Source organism: Orbicella faveolata, unplaced genomic scaffold (genome assembly GCF_042242905.1).
Source record: "Orbicella faveolata isolate gen_17 unplaced genomic scaffold, um_ofav_v1 contig_25, whole genome shotgun sequence".
NCBI lineage: Eukaryota > Metazoa > Cnidaria > Anthozoa > Scleractinia > Merulinidae > Orbicella > Orbicella faveolata.
In genome coordinates, this window is record NW_028301553.1 from 6,363,802 (window position 1) to 6,374,995 (window position 11,194).

Below are 11,194 nucleotides of genomic sequence, written 5' to 3' on the forward strand. Positions count from 1 at the left end.
CAACCTCTTCGTTTGCGTAGTTCTTTTGACGCCAGTCAGCCTTCATGCAAGGTAGTTTGCTTGGCTAAATTTCTTTTTCTTAATATATATATTTTTTTATTTGACGTTCTTGGTATTAATATCATGTAATGGTTTTCAAACTCTTGCGTTGTGAGATTGTTTTCTCGGTGTTGGTTTGGTTTACTTTCAGTGCCGGTCGGTTAAAATTTCCATATTTGGTGAATCAGTTCCCGTTCAAGTGGACGGGGAAGCCTGGATGCAACCTCCGGGATATATCAAGATTGTTCATAAAAACCGCGCGCAGATGTTGGTTAGAGACAGGGTAAGGTTATTTGAATAAATAAATGGTAAATGACTGTTATGGAGTTGGTTTTTGGCTTTCTTTTTTTTCCCATAAGAATATTGTTTTTTCCGGCCCAGGCTGAAGTTATTTTTCTGCCGATTTTAGGCTGATAATATTCTTGTGAATATTCTTAGATTATTGCTATGACGTTTCCGTTGTATTGACTCTGCCAGACTGCAGGCAATTAAGCCTGGTACGACACACACAACTTCTTCTTTCTTAGTTTGCCGTTTAGAGAAAGGAAGAATTTTATGCTGTTTAGCTCAAAGCATATAATTGTATTGTATTCACAAATTTTCAACACAAAATTATATTCTTTTCAAAGTCTCAGCTTCGGGTTTTTGTTCAAATATTCTTAAAATTTCGCAAATTTCAGTCGATATTTATTATAGAAAAAAACAGTGTATTTCGAAATGGATTCTGTTACAGAACGTGTATTTATTTAGTTATTTTTTTTTACTGTGATTTTTATTTCAGGAATTCGAGTTAACGTTGCGAGAATGGACAGAACTCCAGGAAAAGATCAGCTCGAGTGTGACCAGCGCGCAAGCGGAGGTGCTGACCTCCCTCGTGCAGTGTCTGAGTATTTTAGTCAACTGGTAAGAAATGTGTGTATCTCTGTAATGTCTTGTCACAGTGTTGGCACATTCCGTGAATTTTCAACAGTTTGACAAGCCGAGAGCTGACATACTTACATTACAGCGCCCGAGATCTCAGGGACCAGCGGTTATGGTTAAGAATACTTTTTGATCGTTGGTGAAGGCACCCTCATCAAATGTGTCAATGTCATGCTTGTCTGCCACAACATTTCAAGTCAAGTTATTTCTATGATGTGTACCGGGTAGAAGTATCGTTGTTACGTTGATGCAAGTTGAACTGTTCATCGCAAGTTTCGTTCTGCATTTAGAGATCATTCTTTGACTTCGCTCGAGAGCGCCTATCGTTCTTCTCAAGCCCGTGGGGTACTCTGTAAATCATTCGGTAGGAGTTTGCGACTAGTACACTGAAACCCTTACCCTATAGTAGGCCATGCTCAGCTTGAATTTGCAGCCCTATTGTAGACAAGACACCAAAACGTTTTATCCCAGACTAGCTGTTTTCCATGCAGGAACTTAATCACTATCGTAGTCCAACGTACGCTAACTACAGTATACCAATATTTTACAAAGTGACTTCCGAGTTTAAATTTCTATTATAGAACCTCGGGTAAAGAACCCTGTTCTAGACTAAATTATTTATACACTGACCACTTTTTCGGTAGATTATATCCTATTCTTGACCAAAACTGTCTGATTTCTATACGCTATCCCAGACTGAACTGCCTGAAAACCATACCCTTCACAGCGGCTTATATCTATATGGCTTATTTATGAGAGTACCTCCCCGGGGTCTCAAATTGCGCTTGCTAAAGAATATAACACGAGGAGGCATGCGCCAGCACTTGACGCCACTGGCCCATTTTCAGGCTCCGTAACATTGTTACAGACAGATTGACTCAGTGTTGTTTCATTCTTTTTTTCAGTGTAAAGACCGCGTGTGAATCGCGTGAAAATGATCTTCAGGATTTGCTAAGTTTAGCGGATTCCGCCGCGAATTCCATAGAGAAACTTGTGCCTGATGGTGGAAAAATCCCTGAGGTGAGTCCAGTGTCCTCTGTGGTCTTGGTCATCACGCAGCTTTTCTTTTGAAGTGTGAGGAGTTTTTGCGTGACAGTGTTTGGAAGCTACAAATATGTGACGCGAAATGGTGCTGCACGACTAATTACTTGCTTGTTAGGGCTATGTAGGCTCTTAGCCTTTATAATAAATGCAATGATACGAAAATTTAACTTTTCTCAGAATGAAGCCTCGTCTTGACAGCGAGGTCTCGTTCCTAGCTTTCCTCGTTGCTGTTACCCAGTTGGAGTCACATGGTATTTTCATGTTTTGTTATCTTACCCAGGCCCCAAATAAAGGACGTATAACGGAACTTGTGACCACCGGGAGGGCCTTGGTTCAAACGGTCACATATTTTCTTCAAATTGAGCTGCCCACGCTTTTACCAGTGAGTATTTAATTGAAAATAAAGTATGACATACAGATAAGCTCACGCTCATAGGCAGTGTCCACAAGAAGAAAGAATACTACATAAAAGTGCTGATTTTAAAATAGCTTTCGTTTGAGTGATCATTACATATACACACACCTGAAACTTTAACAGCAAAATCAGCAGTATGAAAGTACTGTTCAGTAGCTTTCGTTTGAATGGTCACACTAGGGTTTCATCCACAGACTTAGAAGTTAGAACCACCTTGCACAGCATAATAAACGGTACCACATGAAAGTACTGCTCAATAGCTTTCATTTGAATGGTCACACACTAGGGTTTCATCCACAGACTAAGAAGTTAGAACCACCTTGTTAGAACCACCTTGTACAGCATAATAAACAGCACCACATGGAAGTACTGCTCAATAGCTTTCATTTGAATGGTCACACACTAGGGTTTCATCCACAGACTTAGAAGTTAGAACCACTTTGTACAGCATAATAAACAGCACCACATGGAAGTACTGCTCAATAGCTTTCATTTGAATGGTCACACACTAAGGTTTTATCCACGGACTTAGAACTTAGAACCACCTTGCACAGCGTAATAAACGGTACCACATGAAAGTACTGCTCAATAGCTTTCATTTGAGTGGTCACAAACTGTACTAGGGTTTCATCCATAAACTTGGTAGTTTTAACCACCAGTCTTTTGCGAAAGATACTCCGTACGATTTCAACCTTCAAGTTAATTAATTGTGCATGGTATAGTTAAAGTTATTCGCCGTTTTAAAAATTATTTTGTTAATCAACTTGCAGTCGGTACCGCCAGAAGTGGAACGGAACCTCTGGTCTGCTGTTTCATCAGTGAAACCTCTCATCAGCAAGACAGTTGAAGCCTACGGACTCACAAATCTAACTGAGGAAGAAGTGAGATATTCATCACACGATTACCGCAAAATTAAATTGATTAATCTTCATCCCGCCAGCTTCTAGGTCTTAAAGCCTCTATCTCGTCTTCGATATTTCTTCGACACACTGTAAAAAGTCTTTTAAACTGTTTAAAAACGCTGAAATTGGCACTACAAAATATATTTCGCTGAAACACTACTGACTAGCCTAATCAGTTGTGCGGTACGTTGGCTTCCGTAAATCAGATTATACAAGCAGCCACGAAACGTAATTGGTTCACGTACACGGTCACGGAGTATCTTGCACGCTCCCTCGTGTGAGACCACTGCACGAAGAATGCAGAAAAAGGTCTGAATGGTTGGAAGTCTCCGCCGAACCAAAAACCAAGCTCCTCTTAAGTTGTGACTTTGGTTGATAGAAGTTGTAAAAGTAAAAGTATATAGTTAAGTCAAATTTGGTGGCGGAGATTCGAAAGTAGACTAGTCCTTGGGAGAGATACGGGGGTTATTTCATGGACAAATTTAGTGCAAACAAAAATTGATATAACAATATTATTTAATACTGAATTACGGTGAAATTCAATTTGTGGATTTCAGGTTGAAAGGCAGTCTTCAGGCAAAGGACGAAGCAAGTTCTCTTTTTCTGGACTGCTGAAGTCCAAGAAACCGGAAATGACAAAAGTTGGGTCAGCTCCTTCAGGTTAGCAATTGCCGCGTATTTGTTACGTTCTGTAAGTTGGTCAGTAATTCAAGACGGCTGAAAAATTACACAACTGAAAGAGGAAATCCAACCACAATGGCTAAATTTAAAGACCGATCTTGAAGAAATGACGTGAACCAATTTGTAAGCTGGGATGGCTTATGATGTCAGGGATGGAAGAAGGTTCTAATATCGTCAAGCCTGAAACAGTGGCGTCCATAAACTGAGTAGCTTGGCCTTCTGTTTCGAATTTAAAATATCGTAATTGCTGCTCACTGGCCTCTATTTGTCCCCAGGTCGCATGATTAAGTTCTGGGGAGTGGAAGAGGTCGGGAATTGGCTGGAGAGCTTGGGACTAGCCGAATACAAGGAACAATTTGCAAAGCATGACGTCCGGGGTCCTGAACTGTTAAATCTTGAGAGACCGGATTTAAAGGTACGTGATAGGCCAGGTCCTTTGATAATCAGGTGACAAGATGGCATAGACGGATTCCGCCAATGTGTTCATTCAGATCACGTGATGAATTGTTTGGGAGGTTATCTTAACATCTGCAAAGTGGACTTCCTCTCATAACGGAGTTTGCATTCCTTTTTTCTCTCATTAGGAACTTGGCGTGACGAAAGTTGGTCACGTGAAGCGCATTCTTCACGGCGTCAGAGCTTTGTGCGGCGGCGTGTCACCGAAATCAGCTGAGAGGATTGAACGGACGGCGAAAGCTGAGGAGAGGGCAGGACGGCTCAAAAGAGCTATTGACAAGGAAGACAGCCACTGAAAGTATGCAATTATCAATTTCTTAAACATCTGTCCGTGAATCCAAACAAAATTACAAATTGAATAACTGTACAGCCGCGTTACTATTTATTTCGGCCATTTGATTGTTTAGTTCTGTAGGAGCGTTTGCAAAGTGCATGTCGTTTCTTAGCAACCTTTCTTTTGGCGGGTAACTGACGTCACAAGTCAGTTCGAAGTGCTCCCGTTGCTCGTCACGCAATCGTCTTTTTCGCGTGACGAGAGGCAAAGCCGTAAAGAGAATGAAATGTTGTATTAAATTCATTATTCTAGCTGAAAGGCTTTTAATTTATCATTCACAGCCGGTTTTGTTAAATAGCTATTCGCCGGATTCAAAACGTAGTAAATTTAATTAGTGCGCTATTTGCAAGATTTACAGCAATTTTAAACTTTTCATTCCTAGATGTCAGTAACGCGTTTTTTGTCAAAGTCATCTTTTTACTGGTTACTTGTTGAGAATGATACCCTTAAAGTTTGTAAAATATCTTGCAATTGGTGTAATTATGTATTTATATCTGAGGGGAACTGAAAAATGCAGTTTCCATTATATGCAGAAAGTTTACACTCCACATTAAACCGAAGCGCATAGGTCCGTAGTGTGCTCCAGTAAAGCGCTGTTTATTATAAAAAAAAATGTCTTAAAATATTCGTCTTCAAGACGCCCAAGGGAAGAGAAAAGGTAAGAAAATTTCGCAGCATTATAAAGTAACTATTATCAGAATAGTGTCTTAGAGATAAAGGTCAGATACATTTGAAAAAGAATATTCAAAAAGCCTATAACGCAGTGACCACACTACGCTGGATAAATTTGAAAACGCAGCTTTTTGCGACGGTTAGTCCTGCCGTCCACACTAAGCTGTCAGGAAAACGGAGCTTTTAGAAAACGCTTTTCAATCCGGAAGAATTTGAAAACGCCGGCTTCACGTTTTCGTGTGGACGGAAAACATTTTGAAAACGATGACATCACGATAGTATTGTGATTTCCCTGCCCGAGGTTTCGTCAAACACAATTCCAAAATGGCCGGTTATTGTTGCGTTTTCAAATTCCTCCGGCGTAGAGTGGACGAGGCCTAAGATTAGTGTTAATGTTGAACTAGTGTCTCAAGGTAAATCATTATGCAAAGTCAGTCCAGTTATTCGTGTAAGCTTCATTCATTTATCGTTGGTTGAAAGTGACTATATTAATTCATTCAGCCTTTATAGACGTATGTTCGACGGTTTTGGCGAAAGAGGGAAATATCCGTCGAAAAAGATTTAGCCGTAATACTCACCTCAGGGGAATGCTATGATATTAAATATAATTCTCCAACAGTATTGAAAATTGGCGTTAAAATCAGGAGGTGAAATGACGAAGAAAAGATACAAAGCCTTCTACGTTTACTCAACTGAACCATCTGAGAATTAAAATTGGAATCAAAATGAATGCATCATCTTGGCTTGAAATTCTGAAAATATGTAGAATTATGACTTTCTGTAACTATATTGCAATCTTGGCCAATATCCCTGAATCTTTTATTGAAATAATTTTTATTTACTGCACTAAAATTTTGTGGCATTGTCATAAATGTACCCAGGGCCTCCACAGACTACACGTTTAGTTGTCGACAATTATTAATTATCCACAACTAAATGTTATCGACAGCTAAAAAGCGTAATGTGTGGGATGAGTTGTCGACAACAAAACGCTAAATTTTTAGTTTTAAAGCAGTTTCCCTTTTCGAAAAAGGAAACTGCTTAGTAGTTGTCGTCGGCGTTTTTCACCGTTTTCCACTGAATGGAATGCTCGCTTCCGATCTAGTAAGGGCCTCCACAGACTAGACACTAAATTGTCGACAACTATTTGTTATCGACAACTAAACAGTTGTCGACGACCAAAAAACAGTCTGTGGGACAGGTTGTCCACAACTAAATGCGAAAATTTTACGTTGTCGACGACTAGCAGTTTCTCTTCTGGAAAAGGGAAACTGCGAAGTTGTCGACAACGTAAAATTTTCGCATTTAGTTGTCCACAACCTGTCCCACAGACTGTCTTTTGGTCGTCGACAATTGTTTAGTTGTCGATAACAAATAGTTGTCGACAACTAATCGTTTAGTCTGTGGAGGCCCTTAGTTGTCAATAACATTGAGTTGTCGATAACAAACATTTGTCGTCAACTAAATGTCTAGTCTGTGGAGGCCCTTATTGTAAGTTTAATTTGTACGGCAAGAACCGATAAAACTGGAGGACGTTAATGACTTATTAACAATTTAGTATATCGGCGTTCGTCTTATTTTCTCGCTCAGCTTTACAACCACCTTTTGAATATGTGATTTCAACTCCTTACCGTCTGGAATGTGTTGAATATTTGGAGGGTCTAATATATATATATATATAGTATATATTGCGGGTTTTACTTCAAGTGAAAGAGAAGTTGTGAACCGCACCGCACTTGATAAATTTTCTCCGTGTTTAGGTATTCCGTGTTATGCTAAATTCTATTCCAAGCATTATTTGATATTTATATACTAATGTGAATTGTCCATGTCTGGTAGCGTTACTTGCACATCAGTTTGAATCTCCTGCATGTTCCTGTGTTTACTTGGTTCTTTGTCGTTTTAGAAATGGTTTTCTTGTGGATAAAACATATCAAATTTGAAGGTTCACCTCCTAGGGAACGTTGGACAAATCACGCCTAACTTCAAGCTCTGCTTTTTCGTTTTGTGGTGAAAGTCACCTCCGTATTACAGCCCTCTCAGATACAACCTTAGTTTGTCTCCATCTTTTTCTCGGCTTTTTTAAAAAGAACATTTAGAAACCAAATACCAATGTTAAGAGTATTTAATCAACAATATTGAGTAGGGTTCTCATGTTAGCGTTTCAAACCGATGTGCACTGTTAGGAGCCCCCAATAGAGCAAACCTTTTACTTCGCGCTTTCGTCATCCAAGCGAGATTATTGACTCGATCATTTCATATTGGTGACGCAGTGGTCCATGTATTGGCTCTGATTGGTTGTTATTTGCGCGCGAAAATTGGTCACCGAGCAACAGCCAATCAGAGACACAGATCTTTAGATCCATTTCATCAGTATGGAATGTTTTGGGTCGATTCTCAAATGACCCGGATGTGACTGAGCGCGTTAAGAGAGAGACGTTTGTTAGCTTGGAGTATAGGGTTAACAAAGCTTTGTTTAGTGTTGAACTTCTATGAGTGGTCAGGTAACCAGCTCAACTGTTGTACAGTGAAGTGTAGAGACACGAGAGAAATTTGAAATGTTATTAATTTTGTATAAAATGTAAACGAGAAAAGAAAAATACGAGCATACGAGTAAATTCTGTAAAACAGAGGGAAAAAAAAGTATATTTATTATTCCATCGTTGGTCTGTTTGTTGTTATGTATAGTTTTCATAAAAGCGTCAAACTTTGTAAGGTTATTCCATACAAATTACCCAGTTAAGGTTGATAACCGTTCGTTTTATGCAAGCTCTATGATCCAGCTTGGAAGCTCACTCGAGTTTTGTTTGTGTTTTCTGAATCCAAGATTCCGAGTAAGTTGTGCTCTGCTTTTGATTTGTCATGGTAAAAAACCAACGTTAAGATGTAAAAAATAAAATATATCAAAAACGTTATCAAGTGATAGTGATATATATGAGATATCGAAAAATATCGGAGTTATTTTATCCTTAGTGATGCCAATACAAGCTTAAAGCGATAAAGCTTGCATCAAACGGATCCCCGGTTATTGTGTAATAGGTAAACCATTAAGTAGTCTGAACGGGCTCTTAAATCAGTTATTTAATGATCGCAAAATTATTTCGCCCGCAGTTGTTTTGCTCAGGTTGAAAATTAATACTGGCCCTATTATCCACCAGTCAGCGAAAAGGGAATAAAGCTATATAATTAATCAACGCTATCGTTCGTTACTATCGATCAGTTGACGATGAAAATTATTAAATAAAAACTGTAGGTTAATGCTCTATCGTTGACCAGCAACGACTTTGTAATTTTAATAGCTGTATTGTTAAATATTAACGTTCGTTACAATAAAGAATGTGTACACTATAGTCACTGGGAGTCGTTGTTCCTTGATTCAGTTTAATCAAATTAGACTTAGTGTTTAGCGGCCTCTTAAAAAAATCGCGAATTGTGTTATAAAATACGTGAGATACTACGCGCGCTCCCATTGGTCGATAGGTGTGCTGAGATGAGAGTATGTAAAAACTGAGAAATATTTTATAACAGCAACAGAGTGCTTTGTACGTGTTTACATTGCCACATCTAAACACTTGGGAGCTGTGAGAACTCTCGAAAGTTATGCAAACCAGAGACACAGTCGAGGGTTTGCATAACTGTCTCGAATTTTCCGAACCCCCCAGGTGTTTAGTTGAGGCTATGTAAACAAGGAAAAAGTCCTCTATTGCGTAATGCTGCGAAACAGTTCACTATTTTTTAAAATAGTTTTCAACCTTGTTCCCAGGGCTTTTCGCATAAAGACTGGGAGGATGGAGTAGGGATGAACAAACAACCTTTCAAAATTTATGAGAGCTTACGTTTCCACCAAAACAAAAAAAAACAAAACAAAAAAACAATACGCGGTTTTAATATATTTGAAAGTGGATTAAAAAAGACACATATTAATCTCTTCTGACTACGCCACAGCCCTTCGTAAAGTAATTTTGAGACGCAGCCCTTCAGAAGTAATCGTAAACCTGAAGTCACGAGACTGACTCAGTGCACCCAGAGAGGTTGATTGTGGTCGACTAGAATCGTCGACTACCAGCATCAAACGAATTTTTTTTTTTTTAATTTTTTTATAAAACGAAAATTTGCCACTATGACACTGCCCAGCTTCTCAATATTTGAAAACGCCAATTCCTATCAGGCATCAAAGAACGCCATTATCCACCATCTAAGAACAAATATGAAAACAAATCCATCAATCGATCAGTCAGTCAATGATGGAGTAGATTATGCACGCCTCGTGTGCCTATTTTTTTTTTACAAGTGGTGAAAGAGGATTTCCCTCGGGTCACGTGGTCCGAGGCGAAAAGTGTCTGGCCGTTCGTCTCGGATACGTCACCGAAATCAACTGACCATGAAGGCCTGGGAGAAAGCTGTACACCTCATGAACTAGGCAAGATATATATTAGGCAAGATATGGTGTGGGTACACGCTCATGCCGCTGAACAAAATCACCAGACAACGCACTATTCTGGAATCCCCAGTGGGTCACCCAAGACAAAACTGAAGAAAAATTTTCTGAGGCCTGAATTTTTTTTCTTGCCTTTAGGTTGTGCATGAATTTTTTTGGTGGGCAATAACTTTTTTTTTAACAGCAAAACTGATACTGATAGTGGCAAACGAAATAACTATATGTACCAGCTTACTTAATTATTTTGCTGCATCACTGAAAAATAACTGCGAAGATGAAAATCCTTTGCTAACAGACAGACTCGCTTAACTGGCTGATATTATAGCCGCGAAACACGTAATACTAAAATCAAAATTCAACTGTTTGCCAGTAAGATAAACTTTTTGTGTGACACCGGACAGTCTCACCTCCGCGGAGAAGCCTGGACTCCATTGAGCGACAACGATAGATTTCATTACACAATTTGTGAATCAAAACGTTAAAATACTAGGTAGAAGATTGTATTCACCAAGTTTGAAGGATTTAGCTTGGCTAGAAGACGCTCAGTTAATTTTTCTAATTTTTCATACATTTGTTTGTAAATTTGGCTGGGTAGATTGACGTCTAGACTCGGTTCGCGGGAAAAAAAAATTAATGACAAATGTTTGGAAAATTAGAAAATAATAACTGAGCGTCTTCTAGCCAAACCACATCCTTCACACTTGGTGAATACAATCTTCTAGCTAGTATCTTAATATTTTGATTCACAAATTGTGTAAAATTCAATTTTGGAAAAAGTTATTTGCCGTCGGATTGCCATACAAACACGGGAATCATTTTCTGGCCGCTTTGCCTACTCGTCAAGATGGCGTTGAAAACCGTGATAAGGTCTATTGTGACTTGCGAGTCCTAAGGAAATTTGAAATCTTTGATGGACTCGAACTTGGAATCTTCGCAACATTCCATTTTTACTGCCTTTTAGGCTTTTGACCTGATCGCTGATCATGACAATCTCCTCCTTTGTGTGGTTGTGGCGTGGAAGGAACCGCGGGACTTGCAAAATCACTCTTTCAGTTGGTTTATCCTAATAAGTATGACAGAAACAGATAAAACACTTTTTTTTTTTTAAGTTCATTCAATGTAACAAAAAAAAGAAAAAGAGAGAGAGAAAAAAAAAAGCACCTCCGACGGGACTCGAACCCGCAATCTTCGGCTGACTAAGTAAGTGCTCACCTGGCACTCCGACTAGGAGGCCGACGCCTTATCCATTAGGCCACGGAGGCGAGCATGTCTTTGGGATGGAAAAGTTATTA

The 11,194-nt window shown here is 39.1% G+C and overlaps 1 protein-coding gene and 1 non-coding gene across 3 annotated transcripts in view; one reads left to right on the top strand and one right to left on the bottom strand.

The window, feature by feature from the left end:
• The window catches only part of LOC110047035 (diacylglycerol kinase delta-like), a 36,317-nt gene extending 27,503 nt beyond the window's left edge, over window positions 1-8,814 (top strand). For both annotated transcript variants that reach the window (XM_089294765.1, XM_020752760.2), the window contains exons 27-34: window positions 191-322; window positions 821-942; window positions 1,866-1,980; window positions 2,285-2,386; window positions 3,190-3,300; window positions 3,879-3,981; window positions 4,278-4,417; window positions 4,587-8,814. In XM_089294765.1, coding sequence (XP_089150891.1) covers window positions 191-322; window positions 821-942; window positions 1,866-1,980; window positions 2,285-2,386; window positions 3,190-3,300; window positions 3,879-3,981; window positions 4,278-4,417; window positions 4,587-4,754 — 993 coding nt within the window. In that variant the 3' untranslated portion in view covers window positions 4,755-8,814. The remainder of the gene's footprint in view (window positions 1-190; window positions 323-820; window positions 943-1,865; window positions 1,981-2,284; window positions 2,387-3,189; window positions 3,301-3,878; window positions 3,982-4,277; window positions 4,418-4,586) is intronic.
• A 2,246-nt stretch (window positions 8,815-11,060) lies between these two features.
• Trnar-ccu (transfer RNA arginine (anticodon CCU)) lies at window positions 11,061-11,164 on the bottom strand. Its single transcript has 2 exons — window positions 11,128-11,164; window positions 11,061-11,096 (listed from the first exon to the last, which is right to left on the bottom strand). It is a non-coding gene; the product is annotated as a tRNA-Arg (tRNA).
• Between the last annotated feature and the right edge of the window lie 30 nt (window positions 11,165-11,194).